The sequence below is a fragment of the Spea bombifrons genome, chromosome 7 (genome assembly GCF_027358695.1).
Source record: "Spea bombifrons isolate aSpeBom1 chromosome 7, aSpeBom1.2.pri, whole genome shotgun sequence".
NCBI classification, from domain to species: domain Eukaryota; kingdom Metazoa; phylum Chordata; class Amphibia; order Anura; family Pelobatidae; genus Spea; species Spea bombifrons.
Window position 1 is genome coordinate 39,385,547 of NC_071093.1, and position 23,797 is coordinate 39,409,343.

General features: G+C 41.8%; 4 protein-coding genes across 5 annotated transcripts in view; 2 read left to right on the top strand and 2 right to left on the bottom strand.

Moving 5' to 3' along the window:
- C7H7orf50 (chromosome 7 C7orf50 homolog) overlaps positions 1 to 17,989 on the bottom strand; it is a 71,955-nt gene extending 53,966 nt beyond the window's left edge. The window contains exons 1-2 of one of the 2 annotated variants that reach the window (XM_053470628.1): positions 17,902 to 17,989; positions 15,490 to 15,595 (exon numbers count right to left, since the gene is read on the bottom strand). In XM_053470628.1, the coding sequence (XP_053326603.1) occupies positions 15,490 to 15,594 (105 nt within the window). In that variant the 5' untranslated portion in view covers position 15,595; positions 17,902 to 17,989. Of the gene's footprint in view, positions 1 to 15,489; positions 15,596 to 17,891 lie in introns of both variants that reach the window. The other variant, XM_053470629.1, reaches the window with a different exon arrangement.
- On the top strand, positions 316 to 1,563 carry GPER1 (G protein-coupled estrogen receptor 1). The gene has a single exon (XM_053470625.1). It carries the CDS (start codon positions 316 to 318, stop codon positions 1,399 to 1,401), a length of 1,086 nt encoding a protein of 361 aa, XP_053326600.1. The 3' UTR covers positions 1,402 to 1,563.
- A 1,597-nt stretch (positions 17,990 to 19,586) lies between the features above and the next one.
- Positions 19,587 to 20,851, top strand: LOC128501454 (protein ccsmst1). The gene is made up of 2 exons (XM_053470915.1): positions 19,587 to 19,711; positions 20,516 to 20,851. The coding sequence occupies exons 1-2, from the start codon at positions 19,677 to 19,679 to the stop codon at positions 20,832 to 20,834; spliced, it is 354 nt and encodes a 117-aa protein (XP_053326890.1). The 5' UTR covers positions 19,587 to 19,676; the 3' UTR covers positions 20,835 to 20,851.
- A 1,294-nt stretch (positions 20,852 to 22,145) lies between these two features.
- Positions 22,146 to 23,351, bottom strand: LOC128502457 (histone H3.3A). Its single transcript, XM_053472296.1, has 3 exons — positions 23,184 to 23,351; positions 22,658 to 22,811; positions 22,146 to 22,571 (listed from the first exon to the last, which is right to left on the bottom strand). Exons 1-3 carry the CDS (start codon positions 23,309 to 23,311, stop codon positions 22,443 to 22,445), a joined length of 411 nt encoding a protein of 136 aa, XP_053328271.1. The 5' UTR covers positions 23,312 to 23,351; the 3' UTR covers positions 22,146 to 22,442.
- Between the last annotated feature and the right edge of the window lie 446 nt (positions 23,352 to 23,797).

Consider the following 23,797-nt stretch of genomic DNA (forward strand, 5'->3'; position numbering starts at 1 on the left):
AACAAATTGTTTTTAAAAATAAATGATTGTTCTATTTTTTTCTCTTTCAGCTGCAGACAAAAGGATGTGTAAAGTACTGAAATGGCAATAGAACGAGTCTGAATATGGTTTGAACAGGACTCTCTCACCTTGAACTTCATGGCTTCCGAGCATTTGGCTCCTCAATTTCCGCTCGTCTATGCAACAAGAGGAGGAGGCACCTCACGAGAGCACGCGTTCTACAAATGACTACCAGTCCGGCTAAAAGGATTATTTCAGATTGTGGGAGTTTTTATATTATTTTGAGGAACTAGACTTTACTCGTTAGCTTTCGCCATGGACCTTTACAGCACAATACTTCCAACAATAGCGTGTAATGTTTCAGCCTTAGCGCTGAACGCATCCGATGCGTGTAACGCGAGCGTGGCTGCCGGAGACAGCGCAGCGATAAACAAACACTATTTCATAAGCCTTTTCTTATCTTGCATTTATACTGTACTGCTCTTCCCAATCGGATTTTTGGGGAACATCATGATCCTGGTTGTGAACATTAGCTTCCGCGAAAAAATGACCATTCCCGACTTGTACTTTATCAACTTGGCGGCCGCCGACCTAATCCTGGTGGCCGACTCTCTCATTGAAGTGTTCAACCTTAACGAAAAATATTACGACATCACCATACTTTGCACCTTCATGTCTCTTTTCCTGCAAATTAATATGTACAGCAGCATTTTCTTCTTGACGTGGATGAGCTTCGACAGATACATCGCCCTGGCCAAAGTCATGAAATCCAATATATTTAGGACTAAGGAGCACGCCAGGATAAGCTGCGGTCTCATCTGGATGGCATCTATCTCCGCCACGTTGTTGCCGTTCACGGCGGTGCAAATTCAACACACGGAGGACGTGCATTTCTGCTTCGCGGACGTCAAGGAAATCCAATGGCTGGAAATCACCTTGGGATTTATCATCCCCTTCGCAATTATTGGTCTTTGTTATTCGCTAATTATCCGTGTGTTAGTAAGAGCGCACAAACACAGGAGTCTGAGACCCCGTCGGCAAAAAGCCCTACGGATGATCGTGGTGGTTGTTTTGGTGTTCTTTATTTGTTGGCTACCGGAAAACGTCTTCATTAGCATCGGACTTCTGCAAGGTAGCGCGGACAACCAGACAAACAACCATTCTTTCAGACACAACCATCCCCTGACGGGCCACATTGTAAACCTGGCAGCGTTCTCCAATAGCTGCTTAAACCCACTTATTTATAGCTTTTTAGGGGAAACTTTCAGAGATAAGCTTCGGCTCTACATCAAGGACAAAAGAAGCATGTCGGCATTCAACCGGTTCTGCCAAACCTCTGTGAAGTCCGTCATTCCTGAAAGTTCCGAGCATTCGGAAGCTAAATATATCAGTGGTGTATAAATAAAAGTTTTGGGTTTTTTTACAAAAAAAAATGACTATTTCTGCGAGTTTGGGTTGTTTTGTATGAGATTAAAAACATTTTAATTGCTTTATTTCCACGCTGATTGTAATATCCTGTGTCGGAGAGAAAATTTGGGCACTTGCCATCGATAAAAATGGTTGATAAAGTGGATGTGTCATCAAGAAAACAAAACCTTTACATTAATCAAAAGGTGCATAAAAAAAAATCTACAATAGGTGCTGTTTTAGTCCTTTCCGAAAATAGAGGTTTTAATGTATGTTTAGTATTAATATCCATTTGCATTAATGTTTTCTTGCGCTTGTCACGTTTCGAAGTCTAATCTTTATCAGGATGTCTCGGGTCGCCTATTTAGCTGATTTTTTTTAAAGCAATCATTCTATTTTTATTATAACTAGCGTAGGACTCAGGGGGATAGAATTAGGTCCACAGTGTCCCACTGACTCTGCGTTTATAGAACCGCTAGGATCTCTTCTCGAACATTGTGTATCCTTATGAGGTGCAGTGCTGAGATATGACATCATATCTCAGAGCAGAAGATGTGAGGTTCTGGGATGTAGAGCAGGTCCTGTTGGGCAGCTGGGAGTCTAGAACATCAACTTCATAACTCACTACTCAAAAGTTGCATTTGGAATCTCAAAATGTTTCCAAAGTCTGATACAAATGGGCACTTATTGACAGCCTGAGTAATAACTATCGGTCTTGCGGTTTCTACAGACCGCGAGATTCTTACATAACTGGGACTACGATGTATAGGTCGCTGGCCTTGTTGCCCAGACTTGCATAATTCTAATTCTTTTCCCTTCCTAGTTTTTGTCATCATGTAGAGCAAGAAGGCCGGGTGTGGTGCGTTTCCGTCCTCTTCCTTCCCAGACAGCAGATGATGGATAAGTCCTCTCAGACCATGAGGTCGCTGAGAACAATGACATCATACAGACTCTTGATAACTTCCTGAGCTACCCATATTCTAACTGAAAAGATTTGAGAGCCTGGAGAAAAAAAATTATGGGATCCATGTTTTGAACAAATCTAACGTGGCTCCTTTATAGAATTTAGAATATATGCATTGCTGATAATTTAAATACAATCTGCAGCTTCCCATCCCCTCCGTGGTGCAAGGATTCTTGCCACGGACTCCTTGAAGAAACCCGTCAGCGGAAGGAATGTTCTCCCCTTGAAATCAATGGAAGCGGTTTCTGTGAAGACGCATAGGGGTCTCATTAGACCCCTGCAGGAGCAGAATGATGGCGATTATATCGCATGTCGGGAAATGTGTTCGGATAAAGCCATCTCCTGCCCAGAAATTGGGGGGCTTCCGCTGAACCTCCCCATGCATTTACATAAATTCGAGGGGGGCTCTCAGCTATCATATGCATTAAAGAGTATATGATGGCTCGAGTGTCTCTTTAACAAACCATAAGCAAACGGCAAAAAGAAGAAATATTTTATTTATATATATATATATATATTTATTTATTTATTTATTTTTTCTATGATTCAGATTTTGTTTCTAGCTTCCCGTTATCCCAATGACCCCCAAAAAATATTCGGGTACAGGGCACACCATAAGTTAGAAAGCAATAGAGTAACATAAAAAGACAATCAGAAAACACACACACACACACACAATATTCTTCAACTTAACATTAAAGTTCTAAATATGTTTTTGCATCATACAATTCCTACTAAATTTCCACTGCTCCCCTAAAAAAGGGACACTTGGGTGCGAGGTTTCCATCCCACCAAATATTTAAATACAAGCCACATATTTATATGGGTGCAGTGAATAAACAAACTTCTAATTAAGCTTGGGACATTTATTTTAGTCATTTTGCTGTTTTCCTAAATAAAACCCAAAACGCAATCCATATTTATTCCTGTAATCTTCAAAGTAAATGAATGCAGAAAACAAACTGAGCCAGAACATAGAATTCAAAGAGTGAGAAAATGAATAATTTCATATAAAAAAAATAAAAAAAGACTTAAGAGGCATAATTTGTATAGCACTCCCACAACAAATAACTATACAAAATCGCAATAAATCAAATGCCTAATATTTCGGAATTTTAACAGTACCGTACGTTCCGATGAAGAAAAAAAAAAAAAAGGGGAAAAGTACATTTTGAACATCACAATCAGAACATTGCATTCGGCCCATTTCAATTGTAAAATTCCCTCACTATATTACCCTCTACCACTTCTGCTGGGAGGTTGTTCCATTAATCCACCAAGCTTTCGGTAATGTAAACCTTTCTTCCATCACGTTGAAAACTTTGTTAAAATCACATCTAAACGCCATGGTCGCATAAACTTTTTGTGTGGCCTTTGGTGAGTAAACTGGACCACGGAGAGGCCGTTCCGCTGCTCTGGAGCTGAAGCTTCTCCTACAGGTAAGTGATGATTTTATTTTTTCACTTTGAAGAACGCTTATCAATGTATTTTAACATACATTGTTCGTTGATGGGAGACTAGACACCCCTTTAAAAAACAACCAATGGACTACAATCTCATTTGCTTCTCCGATGAGACACTATTACTTTATATACCCGTTGTACAGTGCTACGGAATTTGATGGTGCTATATAAAACAATAAATAATACAAACTGTAATGGAGCAGCGAATACACTGCTGATTAGAAGGAGGCCTGTGAGGTCCAAACCTGTAAACATTTACTTTGGCCTCAAATCAGCCCATTGAAAGGAGAAGGTCCCTCTAACGCCCAGGCTGCAGTATATAGACTATGAAGTAAGCGTGAGTGATAGGAGTCAGGTGGGGGGGGCTGTTTACCGCTTCAACCGTATGAACATTGCGGTAAAGCCCACCAATCGGGTGATATTATAAACACGGTGTTTACGAGTGGAAACCCATTGACTGAAGCTTTCAAGTACTTTTTTCTCTGGGTTATTCCGAGTCGATTGTAACGACCATGAAACGAGTACCGCTCTATCTCGACGTTCATAATTGGTTCCAGAGCCACGGCCTTAAAATAGCCGTCTAGAGGGCCGTGGTAACGAGAATTCTCATGTACATCAGCAAAGATTTGACACAAGGAAGGCTGTTCTCAACGAGAAAGTAGACTGCCGTCAAAAATGGCCTTTACCAGCTTTGCGTAACTTAAGCTTTAATGTCTTCGTTGTGTAAAAGAAACCCCCGTGTGAAGCCGTGATATATTTCTTTAAAATATAAATAATTTAGAGCGATAATTCTCACATAAATCGGACTCTTCTAATTTGCTGGCTTGGCGCCAAAGCTTGACCACGGCGGTCTCTGAATTAGCTCATGTCTCCGGAGCAATTAAAGCTTTTTCTCTTTGGTGCACATCTTTAAAATAGTTGTGATGTAAACAGAGACATAGCGAGCAGATCCCTGATTAATGACTGCATTAGAATCTCCCTAATAGGACTCTGTAATGACCTTCTGGTAAAGCACTCTCGCTAACGGGGCGTTACCGCAAGACACGGCGTCACTTTGTAATAAAAATGTCAATGAGATCACTAAAGTAAGAATATTAGTGAATTCAACAAAAAAATTGAATTCGAGTAGAGCTGAAACAACGAATCGATAAAATCGATAATAATCGATAACGGAAATCATCGATAACGATTTCCGTTATCGATTAATCGAGTGATCAATTCGTTGTTGGAGCACTCGGCTCCTTTTACTTACCTCCGCGAGCGTTCCCCGCTTCTGCTACACGCTCTGCAGTCTCCGCCTTCTTTTAGCTACGTGACGGATGTGACGCGTTCCGGAGGTAAGTATTCTTCATGTCTATGTGCACGGATCGCACAGAGCCACTCGCACAGAGCGAATCGCTCTGTGCGAATGGAGCCACTCGCACAGAGCGGTTCGCTCTGTGCGAGTGGCTCCACTCGCACAGAGCAGTTCGCTCTGTGCGAGTGGCTCCACTCGCACAGAGCGGTTCGCTCTGTGCGAGTGGCTCCACTCGCACAGAGCGGTTCGCTCTGTGCGAGTGGCTCCATTCGCACAGAGCGGTTCGCTCTGTGCGAGTGGCTCCATTCGCACAGAGCGGTTCGCTCTGTGCGAGTGGCTCCATTCGCACAGAGCGGTTCGCTCTGTGCGAGTGGCTCCATTCGCACAGAGCGGTTCGCTCTGTGCGAGTGGCTCCATTCGCACAGAGCGGTTCGCTCTGTGCGAGTGGCTCCATTCGCACAGAGCGGTTCGCTCTGTGCGAGTGGCTCCATTCGCACAGAGCGGTTCGCTCTGTGCGAGTGGCTCCATTCGCACAGAGCGGTTCGTGAGTGTGGGTGCAGGGCAGAGTGGGGGTGGGGGTGCAGGGCAGAGTGGGGGTGGGGGTGCAGGGCAGAGTGGGGGTGGGGGTGCAGGGCAGAGTGGGGGTGGGGGGTGCAGGGCAGGAGACTGGGTGCAGGGCAGAGTGGGGGTGGGGATGCAGGGTGTGAGTGTGGGTGCAGAGCAGAGTGGGAGACTGGGTGCAGGGCAGAGTGGGGGTGGGGATGCAGGGCAGGGTGTGAGTGTGGGTGCAGGGCAGAGTGGGTGCAGGGCAGAGTGTGAGTGTGGGGGCAGGGCAGAATGTGGGGGCAGGGCTGGGTGCAGGGCAGAGTTAGAGACTGGGTGCAGGGGCACAGTGCAAAGTGCTGGGTGCAAAGTGCCAGTGCTGGGTGCAAAGTGCCAGGGCTGGGTGCAAAGTGCTGGGTGCAAAGTGCCAGGGCTGGGTGCAAAGTGCTGGTGCAAAGTGCTGAATGCTGGGTGCAAAGTGCTGGATGCAAAGTGCCAGGGCTGGGGCAAAGTGCTGGGTGCAAAGTGCTGGGTGCAAAGTGCCAGGGCTGGGTGCAAAGTGCTGGGTGCAAAGTGCTGGGTGCAAAGTGCAAAGTGCTGGGGCAAAGTTTCTTGAACAGTAATAGTCCACCTCTTTTCAGAATGTTTGGGGTTATTTTGTTTCATAAATATTGTGTTTGGGTTCTTGTACTTTGAAAATATTGTTTTTTATTACATCATAACAAAATAAGAATGTTAATGTAAATTTTAAGTTGTTTTTTAACATCCAGTTCATTAAATTCTTTTAAATAAACAAAAAATTTGCATATTGTTTTTTTTTATCCGATTAATCGATTAATCGAAAAAATAATCGGCCGATTAATCGATTATTAAAATAATCGTTAGTTGCAGCCCTAAATTCGAGATAAAACAGTCTACATTTTCTTGTTTATTACAAAATTAATTACAAAAATAAGAAATGTATCGTATATTAAATATTTAGTGCACCAACAAAACGAGCCAACAACCCATCAGAGTGGCTGCTTTTGTGTCACATGACATTTAATGTCACAGGGACACTTCAGCATTTTGGCTCCAAATGCATAGACGTGTTTATCAGAATTCGCCGATACTCAGACCCCAGTGGCTCTCGCGAGGAAACCAGGTAGGAATGATGTTTCTAATGCTGCATTCAGTTACAAAAGAGTTAAATTCAGCAGGTACTTTATCTACACTGTATAATAACGCGTTAAACCCTCTAAGCTATGTATTGGGGTCAATGTCGAAAACGGTGATGCAGCGGGTCTCCAAGAGGTAAGAGGGGGAGTAGTTTATGTATAGTGTAGCATCAGTAAGTGTGTGTGACTGTGTGCGTGTGTGTGTATACTGTAGCGTCAGTGTGTGTGTGTGTGTATACTGCAGCGTCAGTGTGTGTGTGTATACTGCAGCGTCAGTGTGCGTGTGTATACTGTAGCGTCAGTGTGTGTGTGTGTATACAGCAGTGTCAGTGTGCGTGTGTATACTGTAGCGTCAGTGTGTGTGTGTGTGTGTGTATACTGCAGCGTCAGTGTGCGTGTGTGTATACTGCAGCGTCAGTGTGTGTGTGTATACAGCAGTGTCAGTGTGCGTGTGTATACTGTAGCGTCAGTGTGTGTGTGTGTATACAGCAGTGTCAGTGTGCGTGTGTATACTGTAGCGTCAGTGTGTGTGTGTGTGTGTGTATACTGTAGCGTCAGTGTGCGTGTGTGTGTATACTGCAGCGTCAGTGTGCGTGTGTATACTGTAGCGTCAGTGTGTGTGTGTGTGTATACTGCAGCGTCAGTGTGCGTGTGTGTATACTGCAGCGTCAGTGTGTGTGTGTAAATGTATAGGGCCAGAGGCAGCATGCTAACCATATTGTTGTGCCAGATTCAGTGTGTAAGTATGTATATTTCATATACGTATGGTGTGTGTCTATGTGAATGTATGTTTGAAAGTGGGTCCATGTCTATAAGAGTGTAGTGTCAGTATGTATGAGCATATGTTTGTGTGTGTTACCGTATGACATTAGCATGAGCGTTTGTCAGCATATGGTGTATGGTTGGTGTGTGTTTTAGTGCATGGTGTTATCATGTGTACATTAGAATATGGCTTAAGCTGGTGTGTGTTACTGTAAGTATTTGTGTGTAGCTGTATGTTGTTGAGTATATGCTATTAGCATGTGTATGTGTCTGTATGGTGTTAGAATGAGTGTTTGGTGTTAGCGTGTGTGGATTCCAGCGTATGGGGTTATTGTGAAAGTGCGCGAGGGGTGAGCCTAGGGTTAGTAGCACCTGGGAAACCGAGAGAAGGGGCAAGATACTGCTTCATGGATGCATGCTCTACGGGGTCAAGCAGCTTACACGTACCAACAATACACGGAACAGAAGTGTCAGCCACAGTGACCTCCGTTCCAGGTAGATTCATGATGCTTCGTTTGCGTTTAATGATGTACTAAAGCATATATCAACTTAATGAACGCTGAATTTATTTTTCTCCAATTATTTCATGTATTTATGCATTTATTTAGCAATGTAATATTTATCAACACACAGCTTTATATATGTTTTTATATCCACTATGCTTTTTATTAATTTGCAGATTTTAATTGCAAAAGCGGATAGATATTTTCCCTAAGATTGATAGGAAATGGCAGGAATAGCCTTTTTTCCCCATAGAGAGTAATAAGTAGTAAAAAATATACAGTTTTAAAAGTGTTTTCACCAGATCTACTCCTGCTATATGTTGTTTTTAAAGAATATATTGTTATTCTTCTGGTCAAAAGAAGCGCGCGGCTTATAAATAATGACATCTCTAGAGAAAGACCTCGAGTTACCAAGACAAAAGAATAAATATGTTTGGCTAGCAATTATTTCCAAGAAAAACGGCATCTAATTACATTCTTCCACATTTCAATTATGTCAAAATAATTACATTTTTCCTTGAAAACATTACACGAATAACCAAAAAAAGAAAAAAAAGAACAAAAGCATAAGAGAATGAGGTCAGCTGCAGTAAGAAATACCGAGAAGGTGGTAATCTGTGGTGTGCTGAGTAACTATAGATAATATATTTATAAAATTCGAAGTCCCGCACGCTGGAAACCCAATTACCCGGAGCTCTTCAGGAGCAGGAGGCTGCTGTTAGACGCAGGAGGTTTAAAGAATCTCTATGCCCAATTCACACACAAAAATATACATGGTGCTCAAAACGCACTGAAAAAAACACCTGCCACCAAAAGTAACATGGGGCGGAATAAAATAATTTGATTCTACAGCAGTCTACAGGTTTTCACATACCTTCTTGAATTTGGATGTTGTAAAATAAACATGTGGCATTTTTAATAAAAATTAATTTTATTAAATTATTATTTTTTTATATTTTTATTTTTGTACTCAAATTAAAGAATGCAGCTTGAACCTATAGAGGTTGTTTTAAGTTCTATAACAGCAAGGAACTTTATATGTTATAGATATGGAGATGTTCCAACGTTAACCCTTTCTGAAAAATTAAAAAAAGAAACATTTTCGTAAAAGTTAACAGCTAAAAGGCTTTTTGTTTGTACAGCAAATCCGTGGCGACGTATAAAGACGCCGCAGGTTCAAGGCCTATGGAAACACCTGACAAAATGACCTCTCTGGTAGTCTTATGTTAATTTTTTGGGGGAGAACCACTTGAAAGTAAGTCCAGCAATCCAATGATCCCAGGTGTTTCAACCAGAACGTGTGGTGACATCAACACATCTATTGTATGAGTTTCCACACCAAGGGACAAAGTTACACAAAGAAAAGACTGGTTTAGTCTGAACGTACATAGACTGAATATATGAGTCACAAGGTTCTATTCACTAAAAGGAGCGTTGCGTTTAAGCTAATTGACCCCACCATTCAATGTGAAGGTCCATCTCCGGTGGGCTTCTGCTGTAGGAAGACCTGGTCCCTATAGTCAAATTTCTTCTTCTAGCTGGAGGAACCTGCCATTGTTGGCCATTCATAGTGAAACGAGTGGAGCTGGAACCACATCTTTCCTGTTAGTGAATGAACTCTCAGTACATTGGAGATCTCAATGTATAAACGCCGCACCGGTTACAGATCACTCGCTGCACGCACCGCATTAGAACCTGGCAGAGGATGCTTTCTGTGATTAGACATTGCTGCTTCCTTACTTCTGATATCCCATAGAAATTTTAATTCTGGGGGTAACTTTAATAAAGAGTGTCCCCTACTGTGAAATTAGCATAACTTAATGTTCCCTTAGCAAAAATATAACCGCTTTGAAGACAGCTGAGCAAATATTTAATGGTAAAAGACAATCCGTTCTCTAGAGGCTTTTCAACGGAAATTCCTTAATCTCTGATAAACGACTGCATCACTTTATAATGTACCGGCTGCATCTGGCGCTGGGAGCACGGCCTGGAACGCTTCCTTTCTTTGGTTAAGTTCTATTACTAATGTAACCCGGCGCGTTTGTATGAGTAGAGAACGTCGCAACACCTGCCGCTGAACACCAGACAGTAAAACCTTATCATAAAACATTGAATTTTTAACACTTTGCAGTAAAAAAAAAATAGATATTAAAAAATATTAATGCCCCAGTTTCCCTTGTTATAATATGGAACTACACTTTAATGTGTTATTAAAGGAACACTCTAATGTCCCTAAAACCCTACAATAGAATAATGCATTTAAAGTAACCTGTGAGTCCCTTAACAAACATGCTTCCAAAATAATACAGGCAGGAAAACGTTGTCAATGAAATCAATGGCAGCTCTTTCCTGCAACTGATTGACAGCTTCAAGCAGCCAATCAGTGGCAGGAGAGTGCTACTATTGAGGGGAGTACGTTATGTGAAGATAGTTGTGATCGGCCAATGGAGTTAGCTGGGGGAAACGGGGAAAATTCTGCAAACTACGGAAAAATGTAAAGTGACCACGCAGGTATGACATTCACTGAAGTGCATTTGATTGCTGGAGTGTTCCCTTAATCTGAAATTTCAAGATGTTAAGGCTGCAGAATATTAAACTTCCGTAACAAAATAACAGTCCCATAAGCCTATTTGTACTATTTATTAGAAATCGTATAAATAGTAGTATCAGTATCGGAAATATCATCACAAGCCTTCATGGTGTATATTGCTATGTTCATGTCTGCAATCTTAGCACTTAATTCTAACCCAAATCATTTAAACTAACAAGGGGGCCCTGATAGATTTTAATGCTTTGTTGCCATAGCAACATTTGTTAAAATATATAAATAATCATCAGCCTTAAAGTAAATACCAAGGCGGAACATTTCACAGATTTATAGCATTTGCAGCTATAGGTTCACACTATTTCTCGTGATTCAAGAAAAATCTCCTGCAAATTGTTCCTTTATGTGACAGTTTCAAGTGAATGTATGATTTCTTCGTCCCAAATGCGTTACTTTATATTTATTGCCGTTTTCAAAATCTACATATTGAAAAATCGTTTGTGAATTCTGACCAATGCAATCAATTACTGCAAATATCAAGTAATGGTCCTAAAATGTTTAGTCCACCTGATCCTATAATATCAGCGAGGAGCCTCCAGTAGCTGTTCATGCAAAGCCTACAAACCGTAACGTTCCCATGAGTATCGTCCACAAGCTTCGCGTCCGATACATTCTGCTTTTAAGGAAACCCAGAAAACGTGGACATGAAAAACTCCGTACAAGTTCATCTTGTCCCCATGACTAGCTTAAGGCTATTAAAGACCACATCCGTACTTCATAAACTTAGTGTTCTCTAGAACGTTTCTCTTGTGAAAACGTAGAACAGTATGGGAAAAAATGCGACTACGGTTTGCTTTATGTGGATAGACGTGGATTGGATTTTCTCCATTACTCAAGGTGCGTGGATGTTTGCTTTTTCTGAATAACCTTTAGTGATTCTAGTTCTTTTTATCAGAACAGAATCAGATGGTTACATTTTTCTCCAGGATAAAACACCATCACCCTTCTCTTTAAATGTACTATATGGTGAGATATCCAATATAAGGAGGTCCGAATAGGTCTCATTAGAACTAGAATTAGGGCTCCACCTGTGAAAAGTACAATCAAAGAGCCACCATAGATAGTTATAACGCATCTATGCGACTCCACATTGAGATTACCTGCTCAGTTCAAGGCTTTCAAAGGACTACTTGCCAACAGCTCATATTTTCAAGGAGATGTGGTTTTGTCAAGCCTCATTGAACTGGGAATGCCTGGAAAATGGGGAGGGAGCAATGTCCTGAAGCTTTTTTGAGTATTCCTCATATGGCCACCAGGACATCTACAATAGCTGGCAGTTCCATGATAACTGGATCCTTTGTCTATACATTTCCTTACTATAGAAAGGGCTGGATAACCCACATGGAGCATGTCCTCCTTGGCCAGATGTGTTTTAGGCTGCTCTATTAGTTGGCCCCTTGGCTGAATTTTCCCCCCCAAAGGCTTGAAGTTGTTAGCCCTCACTTGTCATTAAAACATCTAGTTGTACGACCACATAACAAGTCATGTGCATCACCTACATTTAACTGATCTTTGGAATTCTGACACACCTGTGTAAGTTCAGAGAGAATACGAGTGTTACAACTGAGACCATGAGACGTTCAAATACAAAGAATAAGACAAAACCAGAAAGGTTAAGGAAAAAAATATATTTTAACAGAATTTTTTATTTTTTTTTTTAAAAAAAAGCTATTTGTTGTGATTGCACCAGGAGAAAATGCAATTTCTATTGAAAATTGAACTCGTGAAACAAAGAAAATGCAGACAAAGGACAATCTGTGGTTGGAGGATCTAAGGCTATTATTATTAGAATATTAGAGACTTTTTTGCGCATTAGCTATAAAAGCAGCAGGGTAAACATATCACTTCTCTCTCACTCTTTCCTAGTAACGTTTATTTGAAAGATGGAACTGAACCGTGACGAAACCAAAAGGGATTACATTCCTCTTGAATTACTTTAACCGCCAATGTAATTGTTGCCATAAGAATGACAGACGGTGGAAGTGTGTGTTGGCAGACAAAGGCTCAAAAGAACGTTCCTGCTGGTTTTTGGCAGCACGCTGTGAGGGCGGCAAAGCGAAGACAAAGGTTTATTCCGGTGCATTCATGCTGTACATTGCACCTAGTTTAATAACGGTAATGTTGGACGGCCAAATTCCCCCGAGTCTGGCAGATATCTAGAAGCACAGCCGGTGGGACATGGTTCTAAATGGGGAGCTGTCAGCCCGTTCTCACCTGTATTTGCGGATCTCTTTACCAAGGAGCCGAGCTTCCGCTAAACTCAGGAAAGAAACAGGGACATTTATTTGCTATAGAGCGGACTGTCAGGGGGGTTTGCAGGAGAGTTGCAGTTTCATCTCACTGGCTTCACTTCACATAGTCCCAAGTGTACTTCTGCTCCAAGAATAACTGATAGCCCCGTATAAAGCATATTAACATCAGTTAAGGGTCTTTAATGTCACCTTACTGATCCAAACGTATTGTCAGCTGAGCCATTAAAATATATTGTGAATTGAGGGTATAGACACCACAAGTCTTTGGCCAACTCCAGTTTTAGTGCATAGACCCCAGGAGAAGATGCTGAGGGAGGCCAGCTGGGTGTCCTTGGGGAGCAGGAGGCCTACGCAGAGCCTCTAAACAAATATTAAACTTGACTATGATGGAGACTGACACTGGCAGTAATAATAATACAACATTACACTCCCAGAAGGCTCAAGGAAACATTGTGGCTACGTATGATGGGAATACTATATGAAGAAAGACAGATGGCTTCCGTGCACATAGCCTCATGCAGAACTGCACTAGAACAAAGAACACCTGAGAGTGACAATTATAATGACCACCTGGGGTCAGCCGAGAAGAATAACCGACAATGTTCATACCATGCTACATATACAAAAATGTCAGCATCATGACTTATCTCTAAAAAAAAAATACATTATAATAACACATATCCCATATAACAGAAACACCCAAGCAATACCACAGATGATTGACATTTAAGGGCTTGGTTGGACACAACAATGACTTTCCAAATTATACAATGTCTGGAATGAAAGACTGAAGGTCTTCAAAGGGGAGGTAGGAGCCCAAGAGGACAACCCACCTCCAGCACCAAAAAGTTAAATCTTTGGGGGTCTGGCTCCACTGTGGCCTCTTCATTTAAAATAAGCGTATCAGCGATAAATAAAAATACTAAGAAAAATAGAATAAAAAGGCACACATGCATTAAAAGAAAATCATACCGTATGTGAGGGTAAAAAGTGCCATTTAGGTGATGTTACAACAGTCAGCCCTGCAGTGCACTCTTGTTCCAGCAGGTGGCGCTGCGAGGTATTCCCCGATTTGTTTACATAGGGTACAGTTGGGGATGCTAAAGTTTTTCTGCCTGGGAAAAGGATCTTCAAAGTGGAAGCTATTTTCCCAGCTGCAAATACTTTGTCCTGGGAAATGTATTTATTCTGCCGGCCTATATTTGCAGAGGATTGCAGAACTAGGCTGCCAAACAGTTATATAACAAGAGGGGCGCACAATACAAAACAAATGGAAGGAACTGATACTATGTAACGCACGCAGGAACACAAGTATCGGTCATGTTTCCGTCTGATGGAGCGCCAGAAAGAAAACAAAACAAAAACACTGTCTGGTTTACATAGAATGTGTATATTTAAAACCCATTATCCCTACAACACCACTGGGTTTTTTTTTTGTTTTTTGTTTTTAAATGCCTGCAAACATTCCCCAACATCTCAAGTCAAAAGAATACATTCACCGGATACAATACTCGTTGCTGATATGATAGAGATCTGTGATCTGCAAGACACTGGCTCTGTGAATACTACAGGCGGGGGTCTGTTTAGACCCCAGTGTCTATGTGTGGAAAGCTCATTGCAAGCGCATACCGGCCACTGACCGGCCGCTTCATTCAGCTAAGTGGCACGAATAGCCGGACCGAGGGGGAAGAGGTCACCTACAGAAGCAAGCGCTTTATTTGTTAGTTTGGAAGATTACTCACAGAGTACTTTAATAAGCATTCTTCTATAGCGGGGGAGTCAGGGACATTAAACCGCCCTTTTAAATGTCCCCTACGGGATCAGATGAGATTAGTTCAAACAAAATCTAATTTCTGATGATCTGTGGATTGTCAATGCCACATGTGTATCTTATAATTCTGTACAGTGAAATAGACCTGCGTGTTCCCAAAAAGATGTATGGTGCTAAAAAAATAAAATGTTAAAAAGTTATTGATTTATCCCCGGGACAGCATAATTCCCCTACTACCCCAGCACAAAACAGCGCACATGAAAGTACCTAGTAAAACACCAGTTGACAGGACAGCAGGCTAACCCAGAAGAACATTACGTTTGGTGGTTACTCTGGCATTTGGGGTTACCAGACTACAAACACACATGAATTCCGACTTGTTCTCAGCGAAGTACGGGATAGTCGGTCCTTCCTTATATGGCTAAATACCCTCATTATTCATATATATCAACTCAACGTGTAGCATTGACCTTTCTACGATGTAAAGGACTGCTCCAGTACTGACCGGTACCGTTGTAACGCTCAGCCAGTTAGTTGGGTTTATTGAAGATGTGCGTTGCCTCTGAGTTGAAATGATAACTTGATCATTCCTTGCGAATGGTTTATTTATTTAAACCTTTGATTGTATGGATAGTTAAGCTTTCTACACAAACAAATGAAATATTTTGTATGCTGGGCTGAGAGCTTGACACACAATCTCTCATCCAACAGAACTCGGGGGGGGGATTCAGTGAACCCCATAACTTTAATTCACAGATCACTGACCTTAGGCATCAGTTTCTTCTTTTTCGGTGGCGTTCCTTCTGCTGGGCTCTCTGCCAGCTTCTTTTTCTTATTTTTTTCTTCTGCTTTGCTCTTATTTTTTGCCATTCTGAAAAGGAGATACGTTCTAGGTTTAGGCTTCAAAATAACAGAACTATAAGCAACGCTAATATTATTCAGAATGATGATTGCCAACATCTACCATCAAGGCTAACACAACATTATATCCAGAGTCCTAAAGTCACAAACACATCAATCGTCCAGTAACACGAGGCGACCAGAGATATTCCTACACTGGAAATAGTCACATGTTGTTACAAATGTTATATTCATCGTTCCATAAAGTATATTGGAAGAATAAATGCTTATATTCAGATGCTAAAAGAACGATGTTAAATATGGAATTCCAGCAAATATTAAATGCAAAAATAAGATGCCTCCCTCCCTGTCTGTCATCTTAGAAAGCAGATCTTGAGCAAATCTAAGATCGTCAGTTCTGAATATGAGTGAGATTTGTAAATTTTAGTAATCTTACTGAGAATTGTAGTTTTTGAGTAACTCTATAAACATAATGTCCTCTAGAGGGAGCCAGAGCAGCAAGAACTGAGCTACACGCATTCTACGCTAGAGAAATTGAGTATTTTTGTTGAAGTTAATAATATTTATTGGGCCAGCGTGGAAAAAAAACAAATGTGTAAAGTTATATATAAACTTCAGGGACCTCCCCCTTCCATCTGAAGAAGAGACCTCGAAGGCACCGAAAGCTTACTAAAGCTTCAACCTCAACTAAAGACTCATATAATCTAAAGCCTTTCTGTAGAACGACGCAGGCTGGGGGTTATTCACTAAAGAGTGAGTTTACAGGAGTCCTTTGCATTGTAAAAGGACAACCCTAGTGAGCTGCTTCGGCAACAAAGGCTGAGCTGACGCGTATAACACATAATTACATCAGTATAGTTTCGTCAAAGTGTCCTAAGTCTCCGTATGATGAATTACCCGGGATTCCGCAGCGCTTCTTACAAAGGATCAGACAAAACTAGAACGGACAGACTGAGACAAACCAATACGTTAAGTAAAGAGGGCCCGGCTTGTGCAAAAGCTTACACTCTAGAGGGCAATTAATAATTGCAAAGTGCAGATTGGAAAATTGAAAAAATCTTCCAAGGCAGCGTTCTAAAAGTGTTTGGTTATCTCCTAAATCGTACTGCTTTGAGTCTTATGTATTATATTTGTTATGGGTTATAAGTTACTATAATGCTTGTATATTTCTGTGATAGGTAAACACGCCAGTCAGCCATGGCACGCTGTCACATTCATTTATTCTCGCTAGAATTAGAACCGGGTGATTAAAAAAAGTGATAGAAAAGTCTGCGTATGTATATAAAAAGCGTCGCATATTCAGCAAATACCACCATTCAAGCGTTTGGGGTCACTCAAGGAAATTTCAAAATCGCAAAAGGGTTTTCTAACCATCAATCAGCCTTTTAAACTTGGGTCAGCGAACACAACGTGCCATTGGAACACAGGAGTGATAGAGGGCCGTTGGAACACAGGAGTGATGGGAGTGATAGAGGGCCGTTGGAACACAGGAGTGATGGGAGTGATAGAGGGCCGTTGAAACACAGGAGTGATGGGAGTGATAGAGGGCCGTTGGAACACAGGAGTGATGGGAGTGATAGAGGGCCGTTGGAACACAGGAGTGATGGGAGTGATAAAGGCCTCTGCACACCTAAGATGACATTACATCAGCCCTTTCCAGCTACAACAGTCATTTACAGAATTAACCCCGTCTGCGCTGGATTTCTTATCCATTTCATGATATTGTAATGACATTTCTAAGTGACCCCAAACTTTTGAACAGCTGTGGGAGGAAAGGGGAGAGATGTGACAGAAACATTTAAATACTTACAAGGAATTTAACAAAATATACGAGGGAAGTTTGTTTCACAGGAGAAATGTTAGAGCCATAATGTAAAACTAGAGGTTTTGACACTTGGATGTAATTTACGGATGGTAGATAAGCAGAACAGCCTCCCAGCAGAAGTGGTAGATGTTAATATGAGTTTAAACATGTATGGGATAGGTATTTGTCTCCTTAAACTAACACGAGACTAAAGATTAAGGCCTCAGTCTTTACATCAGGAGAGAACAGTTACCCAATTCAACAATTTCCTCTCAGCGTAAACAGGGCCACGCGGTCGGTGCATTGCGGCTAGAAGTATAACCCCGCCTCAGGTTAACGTATACCCCGGATTTATGCATGTCTACCACACAACTCCGAACCCCCCTAACGAGTAGTGACTGGTTGTGCTGATTTTCCTTAGTTATGGCCTAATAAACCCCGCTGTAACACAGCGCTCAGACGCCATCCGTTAATCACGTTTATATTACGAGCCGCTTCTCACGTTGCCTTACTGTTCACACACGCGCTTCCGCTTTCCCTTCCTTAGAACGAGTGGTTACTCCAAACCCCACCCACTTGCTTCAGTAACTATGAATTCCAGTGCGCATGCGCGCCTCCGGGGCGCTCGCCGGCTAAGCTAATGCGCAATTGCGCATGCGTAATCGTTTCAATTTGTAGTTCTATGTGTCCATACATGCATACATGTGTGTTATTTATTGTAAAACAAGTACATGTGAATCCATGGAGTGTTTATTGCCTGCTATGTTCTGTAATAGGCATAATCCTACGTGATAAACTATGTGATCAGAAAGGTGAGGGTGTTTAACCTGCACATAGATGACTTCTTTGTCTCTATCTCACTTCAGATTATAGAACATTGTGAATAAAGCCACCAAAAGCCTAGGGTTATAAAAAAAAAAAAACATTATACAGACTTTTTGTGAATATTGGACTGTTCGTTTGAAAAGTTGAGATCTGGTAACCATGGTAACCTGTATAAAACCAGCCAGTATAATCAGAAGGCTTATGAATAAATTAGGGGGCAGATGTCACCCTGATTGAGGGGCACAGTACCCTGTTTGAGAGTGGCTGTTATTAATAAATAAATAAAATGACTTTAGAAAAATAATAAATGTGCACTGATTTGGTTAAATAATCTGGCCGGGTTAAATACTTACTAAATCTTAATTAGTCCATTAAAATTATCTTGTATGCATTTGTTTATAGTGGCGCCCGAATGGTTCTATTACAGGGACAGTTTAGCACCCTCAATGAACGCATAGTAAAGTACTTTCATGTCGGTGGGGAAAGAGATCAAATATATTCTAAATTGTCACCTGTGGTTAAGCAGGGAATTCAACAACACTATAGAAGTGAGGATATCTGTTATACTTTTTGGTATGCTCTCATATATTACAATCAAATAGAGTTGCCCTAAACACCCCAAGACTCAAGATCAGGATCTCAGCGTTCCCATACTTGCACGAAGTATTATTTTTTATACAGATCCCATTTTGTGTGTCTATATGTATCTATCTATCTATATCTATCTATCTATCTATCTATCTATATATCTATCTATCTATCTATCTATATATATATAGTGCCAAGACAATGGAGCGCAAGGCGTCCCCCATTAAAATGGTTAGGGTAAATTAGGTTATAGTTCTACTTTAGATCTAACGTAAAGAAGTTTTACTTTACTGAGCCGAACAGCCTCTGAGCAGAAGCGGTAGAGACTAATACAGTAAGGAAAACATTTGTGGGTCAGGCATAAAGCTATCCTGAATCTAAGACGATAATGCGAGACCAAGGACTGAATAAGGACTGCGTGTTTACAGCAGGAATAACGGGCAGGCTAAATGGGCTGAATGGCTCTGATCTGGTTCTATGTATTTGGTTGAATGAGAGGCAAAACCTAGAAACACAGGATTAAGAACCGTCTGCCCATTTCCCACACTTGCTTCTTGTGTTAATGCTTTTAGTGCCAGAGGTCTGTGCTTTATTTACATCCACATCCTGGCACTGAACACGTGATGTATGTGTCCCCAGCCAGCACTGACGTCATCATTATTGATCGTAAAGAAGTTCTCTTTGCCAGGAGCTGACATGGAATCCCTTGCTTCATTGCAACGCAGTGATTGGTCAGGGAGGATTCCCGGACTCGTGACATCACATCCTGTTCCTTCGACCTTCAGTGCGTGTGTGGGAGCCGGAGCTGCTTCCTGGTACCGGGCTGTAGGATGCTGTAGATCCGTTCATTGATGGTTTAGAGAAAGGAGTCAGCATGAGGTGGAGTTTGTGTAAAGTGCCGTTGCGCAGGTAATGCCGTCATCATGCTGTTCAGATGTTTCTATGCGTTGTACATGACATCAAAGGCAGCATCTTTTACCCATAAAGATCCTGCATGCGGGGTATTTATTCATATAAATGCTTATATAAAATGTCTTTGATAGGTCTGACGTATTGATGGACAATTTATTTGGATTAGGATTTGAAAAAGTAATGTTATTGTTATGTTCTTGAAATGATGCTGAGCATCGCATGACATGTTTCTAACACTTTTCCCTTTAAATAAATATAGTTTCTCTTGCGCTGATTTTAGCAGGAGCGGTTTCCTGCCACTGATTGGTTGCTACATGCAGCCAATCAGTACCACAAAGGGAGTGGGAAGCTGCAGCTTCTCCCTAAGGCAACTCCCCCTGACCTGTGACCATTTATGCCTTAATGAATTCGATTTTCATTTGGGTTTTAATGTAGGAAAAACAGTTGTATGTTGGTCTCATGAACTTTGTTTTTAAGAAAACGTAACAAAAAGTAGCGATTTGCTTCGCTTATCTATGCCACATATTAAGTTTTACTTTACAGATTGGGTGGTAGATAAATGGAACAGCCTCCCAATTGAAGTGGTAGAGGCTAATACAGTGGTGGAATTGAAACGTGTAGGGGATAGGCATAAAGCTATCCTGGATCTAAAGGATGAGACCACGGGCTGGTTAAGGTCAGGAGAAATGGGCAGACCAGCCGGGCCGAATAAACGCCTGACTGCAGATAAGAACCAACGATTTGAGTGATATTCTTTCTAGATTTCTTCCTGCAATTATTTGCACCTTCTCTCTCTTCTAGGGTAACTCCGTCCTCATCCACAGTCTGCCACGTCCGGATGCTTCGACTAAAGGTTTACCCGGATTGCAAAGAACACAACAACTCCCAGCCGCTGCCTTTTTCTACTAGTCAAGCCAGCCATAAACGTTGGACTGTGGCTAAGTCGCTGGGGAGCGAGCAGCAGAGACCGATGTGGAAAGTAATTTCAATAAGCGCGTTCGTGGCGATTCTTCTCATCTGGGCTGTGTTCAGAAAAGAAACGGACATTGATGAAACTATCTACAAACCGATTAACCAGCTCCTGCCTGACGACGAGACGGACGATGTAAAAGATAAATAAAATATTTTGATAGATCTTCCGGAGATAAATATCAATGCAGAACACACGTGGGATGATTCCGCCAATGGAACGGAGTGAATATGTTGGGTGTCTTTGGGAGGAGAGATTGAACTCTTTGGTTTGACACCAAGAGCAGCGATAGGAGAAAAGTCGTGGTTCTGCATGGGGCGAGGAGAAAGGATTGGTTGATGCTTTGTATAGGTTAGCTGATCCCAGGTTTTGGATTCAGTTTTTGCTCTGTGGATATTGAGTTGTGTAGCAATCATGATGCTTCTATTCAACATCCACGTGTTATATATATATATATATATATATATATGAGCTCTGAATGGAAGGAGAACCCATAATTTAAGTTTTACTTTCTGTACTAAAGGACTGGCCCGGGCTACAATCTGTACCCCAGTTCATAACAGTTGAAGGGTGAATTAAATAACTTCCAATACCCTGCAAACCTATTGAAGTTCAAGCAACAGGAAGCTGTTTGGTAGAGAAGCTTGACCAGCGTTTGAGCAAAAGAGCCAGCAGCTACTCAGGCCTGAGAAAAAAAAAAAAAAAGTACTTCCCTCCTCTGCCACATGTTTAAACTCCATATTTCACCCCCAGGCAGAATGCCTGCTTCTCCAGTTTCACAGCGGAATTAGGTTTCAGCTTTTTTACTTTGATAAGTTATGAAAGGAATAGCTTGATTGCATATAAATAGTCTTCTGATGTTTAGTGTTTTTAGCTGTTGAATTATGCATTACACAGAGCTCAGTCATTGCAAGAGAAACTTGCCAGCATTGGCAAGCAAGTCATTTCAATATTAAAGCCACGACCTTATCCAATTAAACTAAATTAACTGCATTTGTTCAAATAAATCTGCCGTCTCTTCACCTCCTGGAGAAGCCAACAGCCCCATTAAAAAATCTGATAAATGTGATAATCCGCACCAGGTACCCAAAAGTCATCCACAAGCAAACTTTAGTTTGTTTTTTTTTTTAGTGCACAGACAAGACTGATTAGACGCGTTTTCACTCCTGTTGCAATAGGCAAACACCTTATGGGAGGAACGGTATTCCTGCCATAGCAACCTTTAACATGCAGACCACTAAGTACTACCGTCACTGTAGTAACTGAATATTGCATCATTCCAAACCTCCCCAAATGCTGCCACCTACAGGACAAAAGAAGCACTGGCGAAACGTGCCAACTGATGATCTGGCAAGCAAGTGCTTCGTCACAAATCCCTCTAACATCCATCACCCACTCACAGCCGTGGGACACCTCAGCCACAAACGCCAAATATTCAAATAAAAACCCACTGAAGGAAGGTGAGGTAGTGGAAAGTTTATTTACAATGAGTTACACAGAGTTATCAAAGTATGGAACAAAAGATAAGCATGCAAGCTAACATGTCTGATGAGAGGGGGCACAAGAGATAACTAGCAGAAGATAGAAACTTTTATGAAAAACCTGAGGATTAAGGGAATGTCTTATAAAATGTGCACTACCAATAGACTGTCTACTCTACAGTTAACAAACCCTTTATAAAATAAAGAGACACCACATATGTACAATTCGTAAAAAAACCCAAAAAACTAAGATCCAAAAACAAAGTATCAGCAAAGGTTAAGCGCGCTCTCCGCGGATTCTTCTTGCTAGCTGGATGTCCTTGGGCATAATGGTTACTCTCTTCGCGTGGATGGCACACAAGTTAGTGTCTTCAAAGAGACCAACAAGGTACGCCTCACTTGCTTCCTGCAAAGAGAATTGAGAGATGAGACACAGCCATGACCGGCAATTGTGTTACACGGCACAGCAGTTGATGGTTTTTAGACACTCACCTGGAGAGCACCGATAGCCGCACTCTGGAACCTCAGATCGGTCTTAAAATCTTGGGCAATCTCCCTCACCAGACGCTGGAACGGCAACTTACGGATCAACAGCTCAGTGGACTTCTGGTATCTTCTGATTTCTCTCAGAGCAACAGTCCCAGGCCTGTGAGGTAGAAAGGATCTTAAAGGCATGCTGCAGCATTTAAACATGAAACAAAATGGATAATGGCCACCCAGGGGCTGCAATCCCCAATACTGCCATATGCACCCGTTTACATAGTGCAGAAGCTTTATAACACCTTACAGTCCATACTACAAGTGTCAGATTAAGATGTTAACCAGAACAGTGGGAAAACTTTCTAGTTGCACAGGCTGATAATAGACCCCTGGCTTTAAGAAGAATGGCTTGGTCTCAATCACGCATCTGATCAATGGAAGGTTACGACAAATGACTCCCATTAGCATTGCCAGAGTGGTGTTTAGAGCAGGGAAAGTTGCCCAAAACACCACATGTCTGACAATAAAAGCAACTGACCTGTATCTGTGAGGCTTCTTGACACCGCCTGTGGAAGGGGCGCTCTTCCTGGCTGCTTTAGTAGCCAGCTGCTTCCTGGGAGCCTTTCCTCCAGTGGACTTACGGGCAGTCTGCTTGGTACGAGCCATTGCGTCTCACTTGCAAACTCTAAATAAAGAATAAAGTTGCCGTTAGTACATTTCAGTAAATAAATCCCATCACAACAAAGAAACTGCGTTAACAGGACGCGAGACGTTAACTCAGAAGCTGCCATATGGTGAATGCAAGATATAATCTAAGGGCAGAAAAACCAGGCAACAGCCCCACAGGGCCTGCATTACTCACCAAGTTTAAGTCACATGGGGCAATTAACTCTTTAAGCCCAGTGGTCAGAAACTATTGTTGCAACACCAGCCTATCGCAGTGAGCCTGCTGAATAAGGATCCCAGTGACTGCTGCCCCTAGCGGCCGCTGCTGCGCATTACACCTACTCAGCCACCCGCCATTACGCGATTATCACTACACATACTATAAAAATATTTAGATTTCACGGTCCCCACGACAGGTAATTGGGCCCCTCATCCACATCCCGTTACTAAACTAGTGGAACACATCACATACATCTAGCACAGCCG

Coding starts and splice junctions, on each gene's coding strand:
- LOC128501454 (XM_053470915.1), top strand. CDS start 19,677: ATGAGGTGGAGTTTGTGTAAAGTGCCGTTGCGCAG. Junction 19,712..20,515: donor TGTAAAGTGCCGTTGCGCAG/GTAATGCCGTCA, acceptor TCTCTCTTCTAG/GGTAACTCCGTCCTCATCCA.
- LOC128502457 (XM_053472296.1), bottom strand. CDS start 23,311: ATGGCTCGTACCAAGCAGACTGCCCGTAAGTCCACTGGAGGAAAGGCT. Junction 22,812..23,183: donor AAGAAGCCTCACAGATACAG/GTCAGTTGCTTT, acceptor TCTACCTCACAG/GCCTGGGACTGTTGCTCTGA. Junction 22,572..22,657: donor CGGCTATCGGTGCTCTCCAG/GTGAGTGTCTAA, acceptor TTCTCTTTGCAG/GAAGCAAGTGAGGCGTACCT.
- GPER1 (XM_053470625.1), top strand. CDS start 316: ATGGACCTTTACAGCACAATACTTCCAACAATAGCGTGTAATGTTTCA.